The sequence below is a fragment of the Gouania willdenowi genome, chromosome 7, assembly GCF_900634775.1.
Source record: "Gouania willdenowi chromosome 7, fGouWil2.1, whole genome shotgun sequence".
Classification (NCBI taxonomy): Eukaryota; Metazoa; Chordata; class Actinopteri; order Blenniiformes; family Gobiesocidae; genus Gouania; species Gouania willdenowi.
Genome location: NC_041050.1, coordinates 5,679,616 through 5,700,650, shown reverse-complemented (window position 1 = coordinate 5,700,650; position 21,035 = coordinate 5,679,616). Strand labels below are relative to the sequence as shown.

The 21,035-nt window shown below is 35.3% G+C and overlaps 1 protein-coding gene across 1 annotated transcript; it reads left to right on the top strand.

Annotated features, from left to right (window-relative positions):
- Nucleotides 1-327: 327 nt before the first annotated feature.
- Nucleotides 328-19,749, top strand: LOC114467471 (periphilin-1-like). Its single transcript, XM_028453787.1, has 7 exons — nt 328-572; nt 4,380-4,451; nt 4,542-4,645; nt 4,710-4,930; nt 11,564-11,622; nt 17,703-17,864; nt 19,353-19,749. Exons 1-7 carry the CDS (start codon nt 543-545, stop codon nt 19,551-19,553), a joined length of 849 nt encoding a protein of 282 aa, XP_028309588.1. The 5' UTR covers nt 328-542; the 3' UTR covers nt 19,554-19,749.
- The last annotated feature ends 1,286 nt before the right edge of the window (nt 19,750-21,035 follow it).

Here is a 21,035-nt window from a genome sequence, read left to right as displayed (position 1 = left end):
TCCTACAATTATTTACATAAACGCATATTGTGACATACAAGTTGAACATCATGTCTTTTTTTGAGAATATTTCAGAGATTAGATCATGAACAATAATAGTACATGTTGCGTAATACAGAGTTGGAGTAATAAAACAAACTAGAGCTCGGGTGTTTTAACAGCTTTATTTTTATTAGTGTTGGAAGTGGAAATTAAAGTATGAAAGTAAAGCTCAGGTTTTTTACTGCAAGCAGGAAACAAGGTGTAAAATATTGCATTCTTTTATTTAATGGCACGCGCGTCCTCGCTTGGCACCAGGTTGTCCTTCACCACGCGCGCTCTCTGATTGGACAGTTACAGAAATAGGAAGTCAAACCATGTGATGTTAGTTCCTCACTTTATGATATGACAAAAAAAAAGACAATCAGGAAACACGTCTGCGATCAACTTTTGGAATAAATAGATGATTTTAGTCCAGCTTTGTTAGTAAATGTTGAACTTTGCACCTTGTGGTCATTAGAAAGGGTGTGACGCACTTCCTCGTCTGTTGGAGAACAGACACAATGGAACACAGACAAATAGAAGACCCTGAGGTAAGAGCAACGTGGAGTAATAACTACTTTTTCTCATGTACTGGACAAATATTCTTTTAGTGGCTTTTATATCAGTCAAAAATGATTTTAGTTCAGGGACAAAATACGGACCAGTATGACGTCACAGATATTATACTGGTAGAGAAAACCAACACATTTCCACCGTAATGTGTCCTAGTAGCACTTTAATGTAAGAAAGTATGTAAAACAACAAGTGACAGATATCAGTCCCTGTTGGATCTTCATTTAAAATGTCCTGTTTTTGGAACTCATTTTTTAATTTTGAGTTAAATTGCAAGTTTTTAGAAAAATTGAGAGTTTTTGAAACAATTTGTGATGAAGAACAACTTCAGTTCTGTGATTTAAACATGGGCAAACTGTGAGCCCTGTACATTTTGTGGAGTTTCATTGATTTTGTGTATTTAAATGGACTGGCAGAGTTACCGTAGTTACAGTACTTTACACCACCAGGGGTTTACAACTTAAGGGCGCAACCCCATTTGGGGTCACGAGACACTAGGAAAGGGTCGTCAGTTGCTTTCATGAAACTTAAGATTAAAAATAAATAAAATAAAATAAATGAAAATAATCTTTTTAACAATTTCAGCAAATTTTTCTTATTTTTACCCCTTTTCGCCAACTACACCAAACTTGTCATATTTTAAACACTTTTTCTTGCCATATTTTTGCTCCTTTGAATGCATTTTTGCAACATTATTCTCATTTCTGCCACTTCTCCATCAAATTCCAATACATTTTCTACACATTTTCTCCACTTTCTAGAGATTTACAGAACTTACAAGTTATAAACCCTTTCCACCACTTTTTCCACCTAATGTTGCATATGTTGTTGACCCATTATTGTCACGTTTAACCTGTTTTCACCATATTTCATGCTTATTTTTTGCCAATTTAATCACATTCATGATTTGTCATGCCCATTATTTGCCAGTTTAAACTAATTGTTCCAATATTGTGTCTTTGTGTGTTTTTGCCCACTCTAATTTGCAACTTTTAACCAATTTCTGTGGTTTTTAAAATCCCATTTCACCACCCTTTCCACCATTTTTGGTCACTTTTATCCCATTTTATTTCTGATTAAAACAAAGATTTACATTTTAAGATGACTCTATACTATGATGCAAATAATAGAAAATTTCCCTCTGTGTTCAACCCCCTTCAGGTACAGTGGGGGTCCCTGGGGTTCGTGGACTGAAAAGGTTGAGAATCACTTTAATAAGTGATTGATATTCGTCCCTGCAGGATTTTCATTAAAATTTCCTGTTCTGCATTTATTTTTTATTATTTATTTTTTTATTTGTGGTTAAAAATGACTTCCATCCTGTGATAGAAACGTAGGGAAACTGTGAGCTCTGCAAATACTTTGGAGTTTCATTGATTTTGTGTATTTAAAGGAACTGAGTTGTCAACAACAGAATTAGTTGGTAATTTACTTAATGATTCATGTTTTTTCTGCCAAATACGAAGCAGTTTGATCTGACGTTGGCCACTGATTTTAGGCGTGAAAAAATAGATTTGAACATAATTGTGCCCTAGTTTTTAATATATGTGCAGGATGGAATAGGACAGGGGATGGAAATTATCCCCCTGGCTGCAATCCCATGTAGTTACACGAGTTTTTTAAAAAAATTTTTTTTTACATTTTTTATTATTTTTTGTTTTTTAAACTATAAATATTGTCCCATTAAAAACAACAACAACAAAAACCTCAAATCTCAAATTGTCACTTCTAAAAATCCTTGATTTTGTGACCAATTTTGGGATTGTTTATGTTTAGGACTTTGGAAAAAAAGTTTTTTTTCCTACAATTTGTGATTAAAAATGACAGTTATGTGATAAAGGCCCAGGAAAACTGTGAGCCCATGCAAATATTGCGTAGTTTTATTCCATTTTTGAATTTGAGGTAAAAACTAAAATTAATTTGGTATTTTACACAATGATTCATGTTTTCTCTGCTATTTTTACTTTCTTGCTAAATTGAATGCATTAAGGGCCAGATTTGGCCCTTGGGTTTGGGATAGATATTACATTATTAAAGTGATACTTTTCAGTTTTTCAATGATCCTAAATCAATAATAATAATAATAATAATAATAATGTGTTAATTAATTACAGTTACATATTTTTAGCATTTAGAATGAATTTTGTCCCATGTGTTTTTTTTTTTTACATTTTATTTATTTATTTTTTCACATTTTTAATGGAAATTTGTATTTGTGTTTTGTTATTCTAGCTTTGAGTTGGATCTCTGTTTAAAAACAGTTAAACAAACTTCTGTTTAACGTGTTTTCTTCATATCTGACTTGGTTAATATGATGTCTGATTACTGGTGTTGTATAAAAAAAAGTACTGTATTTCAGTAAGTATCGTAAAAAGGGGCGTATTAATAGGGGTTTGCATTTCCTTGAATCTGACGATATGATATGATTGTATGAAAATGCAGATTGTATGAAATACAATTTATTTCATTTTTTTTTTTAGAAAACTGTTTAAGTAAATAGCAACTAAATGAAACTCAAAAACATGTGGTATGTTGATCAAACTGTCAAATTATATTTTCCGAAAAAGTTGAACTTTTGCTTCAACAACAGATTCTGATTCTGTTACGTTCTTAAATTCTTTTTTTTTTTTTTTTAAAAAAGGTAACCAAATACGTCTATAGAAGTGTCCAGTATGTTTTATAAAAATAAAGTGCAATCAACTTCCATTCCATGCTAAAATGCATTGAGGAGTGAGGTAGTTCAACAAGGTCTGATGTGGTTCACTGACACCTGGTGACTGAGCATTTACCTGCTATGCATATGTTATGTTAGCACAATTAAATGGTTTTTCATTAAAAAATATGATTTAAAAAACAAATCAATTTGGACATTTTTTTTGGATCGATACGATAATCGCGTGGTGAAATATCACAATATGTTGCTGAATCGATTTTTTATTTTTATTACACCTTCAGTAATTAATTTATTTTGTATTGTTGGATAATATGTGAATGCTCCCACATGCACTAACGGTAAATAACAATCAAACTTTATACAGAAAGACCAGGAACCATCAGGATTAGAACTACGGATCTCCCGATTCAACTTTTTCACTTCCGATACGATACCGATGTTGCAGCCTTGTATATTGGACGATACCGATATCGGTCCGATGCGATATCGGCACGATTCATACATACTTTTATTACTTATTTTGTAGTGTGGAATGTTAGAAAAGGTTTGATCAAGTGATGTTACTAAACAGAGAACAATAGTCATCAACAGTAGGGACGACAAAAACTGACCTATTTATTATTAAACAATTGGTTACTTACATTTTAACCTTCAACATAATATCTACAGTATTCTACAGTTGAATAAATATAATATATATCGGATTTTTTAGATGCAATCCGATAAAATTCGATATTCGTTTTCTGGCTGATATCGGACCGATATCAATATACAATATTAATATTGGGTCGGGACACCCGTAATTAGAACCACCAACCTTTAGCGATGTATGCTACTAGTCCAATAAACATAAAGTAACACAATAAATGAGAAGCATATTAAATAGTAGCAAATTGCAAATAATTGTCTCACATAATTTATTGTTTGCTTCATTAAAGACGAGCACTGGCTATTACCATAAAGATTACCAGTTCAAAGTTTCAATTAATCATTCGAATATAGCAGAAATATATACTATAACTCATGCAGGCTTAGGAAAAGGCTCTAATAATAATAATATTAATAGGATGACAATGATTAAACTTTCTCGAACTCTGTTTTCCATCTCTAGACCTCAGTGCTGCGCTACGGTGCAGAGGTTATAGACGAGTGGCCCGTTAACAAAGCTACTTCTCCTACTTGGGTTTGTGAAATGAATCTTTTAAATATTTAGTCACTTTCCTGCTCACGTGATCTATTCTCAGTTGTGTTTGTCTTCTCCACGTCTACTCAGGATGATAAGAGACCGATCAGAAGGGTCCGAAGCCCCTCCAGGCCGAGGGCGTGGCTGTCCAGCTCTTATAAACCCAAGCTTGTGGGAGGAATCTGCAAATCACGGTACGACACATGGACATTTATTCATAAAGTGATGATTGTGAATCACGTTCTTGTCATGTTGCAGCGTTCAAGGCGAACACCCGCGACACAAACCACGATTCGGCAACCAGAGGTCACACGCGTTCCATCACAGATATTATATCCCAAGACGTGATGATTTCCACCCTAAAATTAACTATGACAAGATGAAGAAGAGGAAACAGGAGCGGGAGAAAAGAAAGGAGGAGGATTGTCGCATTCGGAAGGACAGCGGGGATAAAAGTTCCAACCCCAGCTTCCCCAACGGTGAGTGAATGCTTATGAACACACACATGTGACACATCCTGCCCTTTTTGTGTCTAAATCTATATAACTTGTTTTATACAGTGAGTCATTTATTTATAAAGCGCTTTTTGCAGATAAAATCCCAAAGTGCTGTACAGAGCAGAGAATAAGTTAAAACAACAAGAGCAACATCATAAAAGTCAAATGATTATTTTCTATTTAAATCAAAAGTTATTTTTTTCACTTTCAAGACATTTTCAACACTTATACACCCTTCCCACCACTTTTCTCACCTAATGTCACCTATGTTGACCCATTATTGTCACTTTTAACTTCTTTTCACCATTTAATGCTTATTTTTGCCAATTTAATCTTATTCACGATTTGCCATGACCATTATTGTTCTAATATTGAGACTTTGAACCCTTTTTACAACTTTCTTTTTTTCTCCATTTTTTGGCCACTCCAATTTGCAACTTTTGATCAATTTCTGTGGTTTTTATAATCACATTTCACCACCTTTTCCAACATTTTTAGTCACTTTTAACCTATTTCTGATTAAAACGAGGATTTACATTTAATATGACTATATACAATGGCACAAATAATAACAAACTTCCTGGATAACAGTTGATATTATTTAGATGAATAAATAAATGTGGTTATCACAGATTCATAGAACAATGGACCATCATTTTGTTGACTTTATGGATGGACCCAAAAAGCTGAGATGACCCTGTCTCCACATGACTGTTCTTCAATGTTCATGTCTGTGTTCAACCACCTTCAGCTACAGTGGGGGTCCCCGCGCTCTGGCACCTTTATTTTTGAACAAATGTTTTGCATTATAGAATAAAAAATGTATTCAATATAAAAGTACAAACATAATATATTAACAAGGCATCGATAAATAATTCAAACCACCAATAACCACAAAAACTCACTCAAACGATGCTAAAGCTACACCTAAACCAGTGCATCTAAATCTAACGCTAAACACCCGTCCATGACCTATTCTCCTCTTTTGTTAATCTCAAAAATAATATTTTTATATTTCTTCTTCAGTTGTGTCACAGTTTCACTTTGTCGAACATCTTTCCACAGACGGAAATTCTTAAGAGTATTTCAAACTCTGGGCTGTTACCTGTTAATTCTCATCCATCATCCATCTCTGTCTGAAAACACATTTTGCAGATGGGAATGTCATAAATTGTGTCTTGCTTCTTCCATCAAATTTTAATGTCCCTCAAAACCAGCCATTTGTATGATGATAACAGCCAACATTATCAACTATATCAGCACATCACTCTTTGTAAAGTGCTTTTGTAGCTATGACCCCATATCTCAACACATTAACCAAAATATGGCATTTTTATTCAACAGTATAACGTGTCCAGCTCTGTAATGGTCACGAATGATTTCACTTTACTCAGAATTCCAATATTCCCAATATTTTTTGCCATTAACCTCATTAATTTGTTTTTTATTATTACATTATCAATGGAATTGATATTGATATGTTTTATACATTACATTTACATTTATTGCTATGTTTGTAACTATTTTTCTTTTATTAATATCCCGCTATTTTATTTTTCTATTGGTCAAATCATCTCTTTTATGTTGAGCAGCGCTTTGATGTGTTGTTTGTAAAACCTTTTTTTGGGGATAAAAAAAATATTTCTATGATGGATGAGTAGTTCATACCAGTTAATTTATTCTTTTTTTTTCTCCTTTGGTTTTCACAAGCTAATGCAGTTTATTTTTGCAAATAAGAAACATACCTATCAAACAAATACATTATGTTTTACACGTATAAAAGCATGCTTTATTTACAATAAATGTCCTTTAAGTACAAAACAGGACATTTCTTAGTAAGTTTACTGCCATTTCTGTTTGATCTAAAAAAAAACATGTTTCTAAAATAGTTTTTTTTATCATTGTCATACCAGTTAATATTTCATTAATGCTACGCTTTGACTTTTAAGTTCTACAAAAAAAAAATGCAAATTTACCATGATAGATCATCACAGAAGGAGTGGTTAAATGAAATGTTAGTTTTGCTAAAATCTCTGTAAGAATAATTCATTAGGTGGTGCTGTTCTGCTCATCCTCCTGCTAAGCAGGGGAGGGACCAGGTGGAAGCCCCTCCCACTTGTGAGTGTGCACACTTGGTTCTTTTTACGACACAGTGGCACAATGAGAGTGCATGCTTCGCAGCGACAGTGGAGAGAGTTCTGAACTTTGATGATCAGAAGAGTCTTTCCATTATGGGATGGACAGCTGGTAGGCACTTTGAAATAACCACGGGCTGCTTCAAAACTTCTGTTGTTTGGACAATTCACTCAAAAGTTCAGGAAACAGTTTGAAAATACCTGAGTTAAAGTATAAAGTTGACTTACATTTAAACAATCTGATTTTGTTAAAAACGTGGTAAAAAAAGAATGATTATAAATATTTGATTTGTTTCTTTGTTGAAACTGGGCAAATAAATACTAGACTTACTGTATATGTTAAAAACTTTGAAAATTTGGTCGTTAAAATACCAATAATGTAATATAATTGATTACTATTAAAAGTGGAAAACCTTGTTTAGAAAAAATGGAACTAATTTAAAACTTTAACAACTAAATGAAATACTTGGAAAAAGTTACAAAGTTGAAAAGCTAAATTTGATTTCAGTGAACGAATGCTTGTCTAATTGTTGTTTCAGTTTAGTTTATTTCAATAGGGGACAGTGCAATTTAATAAAACACATGATTAAACGTGAGTAAAAAAGCCAGAATTAGCCAAGGACGCTATTTTTCATCTGTAGTCCCCTGGCCATGATGTTAAAAAAGCAAATAAAATACATTAACATGACAAACATACATGATAGAAAAACAAATCAACACAACAGTAACCAAGTTGACACATGAAAAAAAAAAACAACAAAAAACCCACTATTTACAGGATAAACAAAGCATAGAAACATGACAGCTCACAGTTAATGATGGCAGGTGTAAGTGTTCACCAGACATCCAATCAGGTGGTTTTTAAAAGCCCTGTGTTTGCTCTGCTGCTGTACTGTGTATTTTCCTTTTGAGGTTTTTCACCAAAGCTGATGTACCAACCTAAAAACAATACTTTCAATAAAAAAGAAATAATAATTGAGGGTCTGGTCCATTGAGTGAAGTCCAGGTAAACAACATCCAGTGAAGAGAAGTTCCTTTCAACTCAGTGTCTGCACCTTATTTACGGTTTTGTGTGTGTGTGTGTGTGGTGTGTATGTGTGTTGCAGTAGCCTTGGGATAGCAGCTGGTTATCTTTGTGTTAGTGGGGGTGAGAGCATCTGACCTTCCCAAGGAAAGACAAAGAGAGGATAGAAAGTTACATCTTACGAGTAAGCATACATTCAATGAGTGAGATATACGAGTAAATATGATTTATTAATTTTGCCAACACATCAGGAGCAGCACAAGATTGAGCAGGATTTTACAGGTGCTGTGATGATCCAATTCTCTTCAAAATAAAAGCACAAAACCTATTACATTAAAATCAATGTAAATGACGCAACCTCCAGTTATCTCCCCTAAATGTGCAATTTGAGCGACGAGGTCACGCTCGTCTTCGTCACTCAAAGTTGAAAAATCTGAACTTTTTAAGCGACTTAAAGCGACAACTCTCCCGTCCTTCACTGTGTGTAGAGCGTAGGTTGCTGCCCCTCCCACTTCAGTGCAGACGGCTTCTGCAAGAGGGCTGTACGGCTTCCTCAATTTATCGGGGCAAAATTAAATCGCTTAACTTCTTGAAAACCACAGTAACTACTGATCATAACACATTCTGAGTGAACTCATCCTATAATATATCTATAAGTTGATCATTTAAACTGTAAAAGCGGAGCAAGAAGGAAAAGAAGTGATCAACCCTCTCTCTCTTTCTCTCTACCCTGTCACCGGCTCAACACACACACACACCCACACACACACACACACACACACCCACACACACACACATTGTTCCCTGGTGATCGCGTCACTGGAGCGATGGAGTGACCACAAAGCACCACTATGTGCAAACGACACATCAGAGGCGATGGATGCTACTGCAGCGCTTCTGTGTGAACGCACCTTTACACCTGAAGCTCCTCATCAGCTTCATGGTGACGCCGTTATTAGATGCTGGGAGACCTCTAAAACATGCAGGACCGTAGCTCTCAAGGACCAGTGTTACCATGGCAACCTACTGCAGTAAAACTGTATCCACCTTGGTTTCATTGAACAGGCCTGAGGTTCAGAGTTGGATGGAGTACTTGTTATCCACCACCATGTGTGCAGTGACGCCAGCGATGACTCAAAGCCTTTCAAGCACCTTCCAACACTGATGATTATTGTGACAGATTGAACTTTCTGCTTTGTTACTTTGTTCACTATGATGCTGATGTACCAGGGGCCAGATGGTTCCAGGAAGCACACAATGAAAAATGCAACAAATCCAGATTTATGATTGGAAAATACTTTGTTTTATTGCGTATTGTTTGGTTTATTGACTTCATTTGTCTTTTATGGTGTTGTAAGTGTTTGCTTTTTGTTATTGAGATGTTATTCAGACAACAGGTAAATGTTGACGGGCTTAGATTTTTAGCGAAGTATTTGATATATCTTCCAACTGTAGTCAATGATCATTTAAAAAAAAAAGTAGCAAGTCTATAACAAACTGTCTGTTCTTTAAAAAGCAATATTTAGAAATAATACACATTGTGTATTATAATGAATATAGAACCTAACATATTGTATTTTGTACATATTTAATGTTATCTAAGCATTTCTTATCAATAAAGGCAAGAGACTAAACCCAAGTAAAGTAATTAGTTTACAAATTATAGCTGCTGCGCAGCAATGGTCTGGGCCAGGCAATTTTAGACACTCACAATCTTTAACCCACAAAAAATCCTCTGTCACTGAGGTAATTGGCAAATGGAAACGTCATATGTAGTTTTACTGTGTGCAAGACTGCAGCTGTTAGCGTTTAAAGGCAGCCGTGAAAAATACACATATTGCATTTAGACAGCATGAATATGTTTATCTGTTTTTTTTTACAAGGATTTATTGGCTCCAGAACTTAAAAATTGATGTTAAAAAAATGCCATTTTTGCCTGAGAGTGAAATTTTAAATTTATTTCTAACATGACTCCAAAATTGTCACATTTTTTCCAAATGACATTGAAAATTAATTTAGCAAGTTCATTCAGTGCATTGTTTTGATGCACTGTATGCTCAATTTTTTTTATTTTTTGAAAATTTTATACAGTAAATGACTTTTTTTTATTTTTTTTTTTAAAAAAGGAACTTTTACATGGCAACAGTGGGGAATATATTCCCAACATCAACAAAAATAATGTATTTATGTAGGCAAATTATTATTTTTTTGATAAATCAAAAATCTGTGTGGATGGTTTGTGTCGGATGGATGTTGTGTAGCAAGTTTGGTGTCAATTGAGCAAAAAATGTGGGACAAGATAGTTTGATACATTTTAAAGTTTTTGCTGAACAGTTATGGACTTCATCCTTTGCAATAGGTTTAAATGTACAAAAGTTTCTTCAGTATTGGGGATTCAATTTAGCGAATGTTGCAAATCTGTATCACATATGTTTGATTTGTTGTGAATTTTCAACCAACGTTGGGACTATTGGGTTGTTTTTGCAGCGGAGGCAATCTGGGATCAGACTAACTTTACACATGTGATGTTGGAAAATGTAGGATGAAAATAAGTTTACTGACATCTTTGCTTGCCTGGCCTCAAATGATGTGCTGCTGACTCATGGTGAGCATCTAAAACATGCAGGACAGGAGCTCTCCAGGAATGGACTTTTTTGTTTCACTTTTATGTTGCGCTACATTTGCGGTTTTTCAAATGAACACTGGGTGGCAGTATAAAGCAAACACACTTGTGCACTTTAGCTTTACAAATAATGTGAAGGGCATTTACTCACTGTTACATGTGATGCTGGGAAGGGAACTGGCCAGTGTTACGTAACGAAGCTATGTGAGGGCTCAATAGATGGATTATGTCATCAATTAAAAGCAACTGGTCAAACCGTCACTGCCTTTGTGTGTACAGTGTGTTCATGGGGAAAGAAAGTCTACAGCTGAAAAAGTGAAGGGTTTTGATGTGATGTGATGAAGAAACTGGTGTGTTGGATTTGAACTGGTTTAAAGTGTTGGTTTTTTCTTTTCTTGTTAATAATTTCTACTCTGTGTTTTTAATCTTTAACTGCACAAAGCCACTGTGTTTGTGTGCACACTGCAGAAGTGTGGAGGTGTGTGTTTGTGCATGTGTGAGTATAGAACAGGTTTTTTGTGTGTGTGCCTGACTGATGGTGTGATGATGGTGACTCATCTCGTGTGTGTGTGTGTGTGTGTGTGTGTGAGAGAAAGAGAGGTGGAGACTACTTGGCAGCACATAATGAGCTCAGCCTATAATCTATCGCTTGTTGTAGAATAGTAGGTGTAGGTGTGCTGCACTTCAGGGTTTCAATGTAGATTCCCCCCAAATATCAGCCCATGTTAACACAGCATGAGAATGATTCCTGGTCCTCACGCTCGGGTTTATGATGAATTGCTTGTTTTGTTTTGTTTTATTTGGAATGACTTTGTGCCTCGTTTGTTTTCCAGCTTCTCGACCTCACTCGTCCAGGTCCAGCTCCAGCAGAGACAAGGACATGCAGTTTTCTGTGAGTTCACAAAAGACTCATATCTGCTTGGTTTCATATTTTCTTATAAAATTTCAAAAGAATAGAGCAGGCAGAGGCAACTGGCAGCCCGGGGGCTTTATTTTCTGTGGCCCCTACAGTACATGCACAAAATGACTTCAAAAAAACTCAAAACAACATAAAAAAACATGCAGATTGCATGAAAATATTTAAAGTAACAACAAAAATACACATAATAAATTAAAATAAATAAAAAATGACTCCAAAAACCTCAAATCACATAGAAACCATACAGATAAGTGTAAAATAAAAAAAGACTAAAAGTAAACAAAATTTGTCCAGAAAAACACCCAAAATGACATAAAAATAAACCATAGAAGGTGAGTGAAATATATACAAAAGGGGAGTAAAATACCCCAAAGGACTCCAAAAATACAAAATGACATAAAAACCTTACAAAATAAGAGAAAAATAAAGAAAAATATCACAAAATGCACACAAAACACATAATTACTCTGAAAACACACAGAAATTACTCCAAAAACCCAAGATAACATAAAAGGCTTAAAAATAATAAAGGACAAAAAAACTACACAGTGACTCTAAAAAAACAGTTTGTTTTTTTCTTTTATTAATATTCTAATTGGTTATTATTCTAAATGCTGACATGAATGTTGATATTATGGCCCTTGGGTCAGTCTGTTACATTTTTGTGGCCTCGCTGTGATAGAAGTTGCCCATTTTTGTAATAGGGTTTCACTCCAACTTATACTGTTGTTGAACTTTACAAGTTTTCCTTTAAAAAGCCTTCATAGGCATTTAATTAATTATTCTAAAAACAAGGCCTTAATTGGCATTAAAATGTCTCGAATCATCATCAAAAGTCTTAAAATGTTAACACATGGTTACTAGGACTTCATTATTTCTGTCTGACGTGATAATTGGTCTCAAATCTCAAAATAATTCGTTACATCTATCGAATAAATCAAAGATCGTCTGTCTGTGTGTGTGTGGCCCGAATATCTCCCTGAGGTCTGTTCGACCTGATACTTTATTTACTATATTTACAGTATTTATTTCTTTTATTTCACAGCTTGCACATAGCTCGAGTGTGTGCATGCATCATTTTAGAGTAATTTGGTGTCGCAAAACGTTCATTTTAATTTTAAGATTACGGCTCCCTCTTGGTATTGAGCGCGCTACTTCCGGTTCCGGGTCATCCGGTTCATGACGTCACTGTCACACATTCAACAGTGCTTATACTGGTACTGCTTTGAGTTATGTTTTGTAAGCAGGTTTTTTTTTCTGATGCTTGGATAGGAGACAAAATACTTGACAAAGAGGAATTAATAGTAATGAAATAAACATTTGGATCAAATTGTCCCTAGCCTCATGTAATTGAGTGGTGTTTTCTTCCATTTGTGTTTAATGTGAAGTTGGTTTTAAATTTGAGTTTCAGTGGTAACTAAAGGGTCCTAAAAGTCTTAAATTTATTTTACTGCGTTGGCACTAAACCAGCCCGATGTAGGCCAACGCATCTAAATACTTGCTTTAATTTAGGATTTATTAGTTCTCGATTAAAAACAAAACAAAACCAAAAAAAAAACATAGAAATATAAGTGTTCCTGGTTGGAGAATTATTGATATGTTGATTTGTCTGTTGAGAACAATCGTATAAAGTGCTTTAGAAACAGAGAGCAAAAAGAGAGAGAGAAGAATTACGTAAGGATTTGGGTGTAGTCTGAGGTGGAGTTAGTCTCTATGACTAATCAAGGCTGGTTAGGTTTAATACATACATATGTTATGTGTATATGTATGTATGAAGTTCATTTCATAGCAGAAAATCCTTCCTCCATTCACTATCTGTCCATTTATTGTTATTATTCATCCTTAAATCCTGATTAGTGTCTGGTCATCCATGTTCCAGTAATATTACCTCTGTGAGGTCATTGAGGACCCAACACGACAAATTTCATAAAGATCCGTTAATTACAAACCGAGATAGGAATTTTTGCCAATGATGAGAGAAAGAGAGAGATTATTCATATATATATATATATATATATATATATATACATTTTTTTTTTTCAATGATTCAAAATCAGTATAGTAATCCACATCCCCTTAAAATGGAATGGAATCTTCCATTTGTAAGGTAATTCAAATTAAGTAATTTTCATTTAATCCTGCTAACAACCAATAATTACGTAAACGTTGGGGGAAATATGATCTTATTTACAGAGGCAATAATTTAGATGATTGTTGTTAAATATCCTCCATTGTTTTCCCAGCGAGTTCCCATTCTATGACTAAATTGTGTTCGTCCCAGGTTAGTGTAAATGGTGAGAGTAGGGACGCACAATTAATCGATTTTTAATCGTGATCACAATTTTGGATGTCACGATTAAGTTACCTGATTGTTGGCAGTATTTACACTTAAAATGTGCTGCACAACAAATCAGGCACTTTTTCAACCATTAGTCAGCGGCAGCTTTGAGTCATTTGGTGGATTAATGAGAGTTGTGAGCGGTAATTGTTTCAATGAGTTGCATTTTGTGAAAGCATTCTGTAATAGTGTTTTTATTCAGTTAACCTTTGGTACATTTTAAAATTTTTGGGTTAATTTATCTTTTTTTTTTTTGGTATTTGTATTTAAAGCTTCATTTTGCACTGTAAACTATTCATATATAAGTAATACTACAGATTTTTCCCTAACATGATAAAATTTTTTTAATTACAATATTGATCAGAATAATTGTGGTTATGATTTTTGCCATAATCGTGCAGCCATAGGTGAGAGTTGCATCTAGAATAAAATCTAGTGAAACATTTTTATCAAAGTAAAAAATAATGAGTGAAAACTGAGTCTGTTAATCATGGTCAGTTGATGCTTTAGGCTGAAGATGACAAGATTTTTAAATCTTAATATTTTGAAACCATGTGTGAAAATCTTTTTAACTATAAGACTATGGCTGTGTTTAAAATGTCACACTCTGTGCTATGCACTACAAACTCAATGAGTATATACTGTCTACTACTGTATACTATAAGTATGAATAGGATAATGAGCGTTCCCACTGAAGTATACTTCCTTTTTTTTTTTTCTTTCTTATTTTTTAACTTGTCTGCACATGCTGTCAAAGGTCAACACCACAGGAAGTGCAATCATTATGAGACAGCAATGCATATTTTGTTATTGCAATAAAATACATTGATTTATTTTATTTCTTAATTGTGACCATCACCAGCCCTCCGTAAGGAAGGGTAAGAAATCTTTTATTATAGGGAGGATATGAAAAGGGAGAGCAGTGTTACACCTATGTGGAGGGGGAGGGGGAAGGGGAGGGGAAAGGGAGCAGGGAGAAGAGAGACTCATGGCAGGAAATAGAAAAGGTGGGGAAGAATAGACTGTTTTGCAGTGAGGGTGAGATGTGAGGTTGTAGAATATATTGTGCTTATTATGTTGTGTAATCCAGCCAGCACGGTGACAAGTGTGAAGCTTAGCTATAATGGTGGTGGCTGTGAACAGGGGGAATGAGTGAATGGTAGTACCTAAAGCAGGTATTTGGGATTAACGTGTCTAAGGTTAAGCCCAGTATGAGTTTTATCCCACATCCCAAGGCGTGCCAGTGCATCGTATACCAGGAAAAAAAAAAAAAAAAAAAAAAAAAACGCTACTGCAAGCCCAGGAACTGCCCTGGGCCCGCAGATGCAGCCAGGCCAGCAGAAAGAGCGGAGGCCAGAGAGCCCCAGGCAACCCCCCAGATGCCCCCAAGATCCCAGGCCGAGAGGCAGCCACTGCCCCCCATACACACATCCGAGGAAGCCCCAAGCAGCCGAGCACCCAGCGCATCCCCCCACCGACCCCAACCCCCAACCCCAAGGCCCCCCGCCAGCATCCAGCCCCCCCTGAAGTATACTTCCAAGTTTCCCAAGATGCATTTCAAACCGACAACAACAAAAACCTGAATCACATTGAGGTTAAATATCTTTGTTGATTCTCCACCTTTGAAAGTTCTGAAAACATTTTAAGTGAAAAAGTGACCAAGTAGAATATCAACATGTGCTCATTTGATCCATAAATCTCACGTAACCACACTTTATGTCAAAATTTCAGAGATTTTCGGAGACCCTCCACTGATGAGACTTCCGGTTAACTTCAAAACAAGAGCCCTATTTTTAAAAGCATTAAAAAAAAACTAATGGAAGACAAGAAGAGATGCTTTTATTTTGAAAAGGAGATGTTTGATTTTTAGCTTGAAGCTGTTGCGAGTGCGCATCGTACTGAGATTGTATATGCGCATGCACGCACATGCGCAGTCCTGGAAAATGAATTTTTGCAAAAATTTTTTTTTATTGTTTTCAAAGTGAACAAAAACGTGTTTATTTATTAGATTAGGTTAGGGTTATAATCTATTACAAAGGTTTACTCAGTACGTGACACCGTTCCCGGGAAGATTTTACGTTCCACTCGCAATGCATCATGGGATGGTTGAGTATGACTAGTGTGCCCACTGTGCATACTTTAAAAATGTCCTGATATAGTGTACATCCCAGTATTTCTCACATACTCAATATTTTCATACTATTTAATGTGAACGCAGCACATACTCATTTTGACGTCAGACCTACTTAGTATGAGTAGTATGTTAGTGTGACATTTCAAACAGCCTATGTTCTTCTCAGCAGATGTGACCAAAAATAGGAAATAGTGTTCAACAGATAATGTCCTAATGCATTCCAATGGTTTAATCTTGTACGTTTTGCTTGCGAGTGCCAACCTTAGAAACCCACAGTGTTTGCAGGTCGAGCCAGGAATGCTGAGCAAATGTAGTTCTTTCTCTGCTCTCCTGAGCCGACGGGGCTGCAACCAAATGATCACATACATTTGTTGGCTGACCTCAGCACAGCTGCGTGCAGGGCAGCTGCTCTCTGCTGCAGTGAAGATAATAAAGTGAGGAGCTGTGGAGCAATAATAAAGAATAAAAAACCAGAGTCAGGTTTTCTGTTGAGCATTACACCGGTAATAACATACTGATAGGTTTGGATCTCGCTGGCTAAATGCAATATGTCTGGCACACAGCGATAAGTTTATTTATTAGATAACAGCAGAAAGTCGCTGCGTTGCTTCAGATCAGACTGAGTTGTTCATTAAATCAGTAAAAGTCATCTGCTCATTGTTTTGCAATGGGAATAATGTTTGGTTAAAAACCCCAAAATCCCCTAAGTGATATATATGTGTATATATATATATATGTATATGTATATGTATGTATATGTATATGTATATGTATATATATGTATATGTATATGTATATGTATATATATGTATATGTATATATATATGTATATGTATATGTATATATATGTATATGTATATATATATATGTATGTGTATGTATGTGTGTGTGTGTGCTTTGTGAACAATGCAATCATAATATTCTTTATTGATATTGCACATTATGTTAGTGCTCAGTGATGGAAATAATAAACACAATTGTTCATTTATTGTTTTCATTGATTCGGTCATATTCCAAAATCCATTTATATTGGAAAAAACGTTGCTTCTCGTTTCAAATATTGTTATGCGATTAATTTAGATGAATTCATTACAAAGTCTCTAACTAATACAGTACATATCAGCCTGTTTAACTCCACTGTCTAACAATAACTAACCACGCTGATACACAGCCCCCCCAACCCAATTGTCATTTGCACATGTATTGTTTATCTTCCTGCTGCTGCTGCTGTTGTTTGTAATTTATGTGTGTACTATTTTTTCACTATAAGCCTATGCTAGTATTTATTTTTGTTCTTACTCTGCTCTTATGTTGCTGCAAATGTGAATTTCCCTTCTGGGGATCAATAACTGTGTACAATATTCTATATATGGTTATATATGGTTCTACAAGTAAAATTTTATTATTTGCTATGTTTGTGTGTGTGTGTGTGTGTTTGTTGAACAAATGCACTCTGACATTTGAAATCCCTTTTTGTGTGTGTGTGATGACTTGAAATGAGGAGCTTTTTGCTGGTCATTGGCGGCTTTGTCGCGTGCATTTAATGCCGTCCAACTCTTTGGTTTCCTTTTCTGTTTCCAGGTTGGTCAGAGCGACAGGAACCAAAGCAGAGAACGAGATCACAAGGGAGGTGGAAGTAAAGAGCGAGAACAAAGCAGGGACAGTAGGGAGCTCCCTTCAACTGTCAGCCAGACGACGGCACGATACAGAGCCATCCAACAGAAGAGGAAGGAGATAGAAGAGGTACACACACACACACACACACACACACACACACTGTGAGTTTAGACAGAAGGAATCAAGATAAGGTAGGTTGGGGTTTGACTAACGGAAGGGTGTGAGATTTATTTAGTGAGGTCTAAACATTTTGAAAGCTGAGCCTCAGGCAGCAGGTTTGTGAGTTTTACCACACAGTCTGACACAAAATGCTTTGTTTTATTTATTTGTGAAGCTTGTCATGCCCCTTTATTTATTACTCAACCTGAAGGAGAGGACTGATCTACTAAAGCAGGTGGCTCTGCTCCTTTGTTGCATCGACAAGAGTTTTTGTTCGTTTTCTGTGTTTGTTTGCGTGTGCGCGCGCACATGTTTACGTGCGTGCACTTCGAGTAACTTGACGGAAAAGATGGCCTCTGGATTTTCACACAGTTGCAGTTTTATCAACAGAACAAGTGAGATACAATCTGAGCTAATGACATGAACAAACCTGTGCACACACACATGGAGATTATTAGTGCATACGTGGGTTGTATCTAAATTCCTGGTTTCATGATCGGTAAACTAGATAAACATTAAACAACTTATTTTTTGAAAATGTTTTTATAATTATTAGGGTCTGCAGGCCAGAATGGCCAGAAGGACCCTGTTGTAATTGCTTTTATTATGATAAGCAGGCCCAAAGTCTCACCTAAATTTGCACGCACCTTAGGCCTGGTGAAAATTTGATAATTTGGCGCAATGAAAAAAATCGGTAAAAAAAGGCACGCACAGCGTGCATTGTAGACGTAAAAATACGCTATTGCTAATGGTAGCCCAATGCTAATGTCAATGCTGTTGCTAGGCTAATGTTAATGCCAGGTTATTGTTAATGTTAGGCTAATGTTAATGTTAGCCCAATGCTAATGTTAAGTTAACTAGGTTATTGCTACGTTAATACTATTGCTAGGTTAATGCTACATTAATGTTAATGCTAGGTTCACGTTAATGTTAAGCTATTGCTTGCTAATGTTAATGCTAGGTAAATGCTATTGCTAAGTTGAAGCTAATGTTAGGTTAATGCTATTGCTAGGTTAATGCTAATCCTTGGCTAAAGCTAATGCTAAAGCATTTGGAATGCAATATCTCAGCTGTTTTTCCACCAATTTGCACCAAATTCGCTCAGGTGAAACCCAAATCCCCAACATTGGGATACGCGACCTTGGGTTACTGACCCCGGCCACTTCTTTGGACGCCACTTGCGGTTTTAATTATTATTGTTATTTGGAAAAATGTAATTATTTTTATTTAACAATATATGAATGAAAAAAACCTCTGACTTCATTTTAAAGAATATTATTTTTATTTTTTAATTGATTAATTAAATTGTTATTTAAAATATATGAATAAAAATAAAAACTGACTTCTTTCTCTCTCAAAGGTTATTATTTTTTATTTTAATTAATGAAATAGTTTTTTATCTTAAAAATATATATATTTATGAATCATAAGTAAACCCTGACTTTGATCTTGCAGGTGTACTTCCAGGATTGTCAAATGTTCGGGCTGGTAACAAAGATGCTGATTGCTAAGGATGCTTCGTTGGAGACGCCGATCCAGTCCGCGCTGCAGGAGAACCTCAGGGACATCGGCCGACGCTGCATGGAGACCATGGAAAGATTTATCAAAGAATACGACTCCAAAGAGATGTTGCACAAATCAGATATACTCCAGTAATGTGTTTAATTTGAGTTAATTTTCACAGTGGGCTTTTGAATATGTTTTTCTAAATGATGTGATGTGTTAATTTTATCTGCTGCCTAAGCTAATTGTAAATGAGTTATACACCTGTGAATGAGATAACAAATAGTTTTTACATTTTTTATGATTTTACTGTTTGATTTGTGCTAAATAAAACATTTTTCTAACTTAAGTTTTTGCATGGATTTCCCTTTGGATGACTTTTATCTTGTAGAAGGTTGCAGTGACCTACTGGTGCCAGTGGCCACAAAGCAGGGTACACCCAGGTCAAGACACCATTCTGTCAGGTGACCAACACAGAGACACACAATCGGTCAAACTCACACATCCATTATTTTTAAAATGGGAATTCAAAGACGGCAAACGACAGTCCTGTAAGAGTATGAGGAGATCATGCAAACACCTGTACAAAGAAAATCTAATGTGCGTGGTTTCAAAAGCTAAAGGATGGATAAAGGGAAAAACCTGCATTAATGACACTAGTGACATATCCAAATATGGATAATTGCAATTATTTCTATGGTCATTGTTGAATCGATTATGCTAATTGGCCAACATGTAATAATGTATGTTGAAATACAAACTCTTGTGTCAACTTTTGTAAATTTGCACAGCAAACCGTAGTTTTTATATTCTGGATTGTGGACTTTTTGCTTCCTGATGTGAATTTAATTTGGAGTTAAGTGTCTATATCAGGGGTCTGCAACCTTTACTCTCAATCCTCATCTCACCTGGATTAAAGTCCTCCCCGAGCTGAAAAAATACCTTCTCAATGAAGACAATACAGTGTATTAAATTCTATACAGTTAAAATTATATAGAATAATGTTTGATTTAATATGACAGATGTCTATTGAACATGTAAATGGAATTTTAAAAACAGTTTAAAATAAAATTAAAATAAATTGACATTAGAAATAAAACAGTACGTTGCATCTTTAAATTCTTATCTCAGTTTACATGAACACAATGTTATATAAATGTTTGTTTTAGTTAAAGTAAAGTAAGTAGTAAAGGCTACAAAAAGTAACTTGATCATGAGGTCAACACATGCTAATTACTCATTTCTTGCCACGCATATTTAACCGGCACATTGGAGGTTAAATGAATCTGTCCCCACACAATTATAATTGCTATTTTCTTCCAGAATAGTGTTTTTGTTGGTTTAATTATCTTACCAGGGATTTAAAACTCAAGGTTACCCACAGGTGCAGGAAAGTTGAAGGTCTGTAGATGTTGCAGAAGGTGAAGTAGGAAGGTGCTGAGTCATTGCGGGATTTATTTGTAGGTTAAGAAGTTGTTATATCATGATTTTATTTGTAATTAATCATTAATAGCCTCTTTTAAAAAACTATTTCAATAGTTTTTCTTTAAACGTTCTTTATAGGGAGCCATTGCACAAGAGTCAAAGAGCCACATGAGGCTCCAGAGCCGCAGGTTGCAGACCCCTGGTCTATAT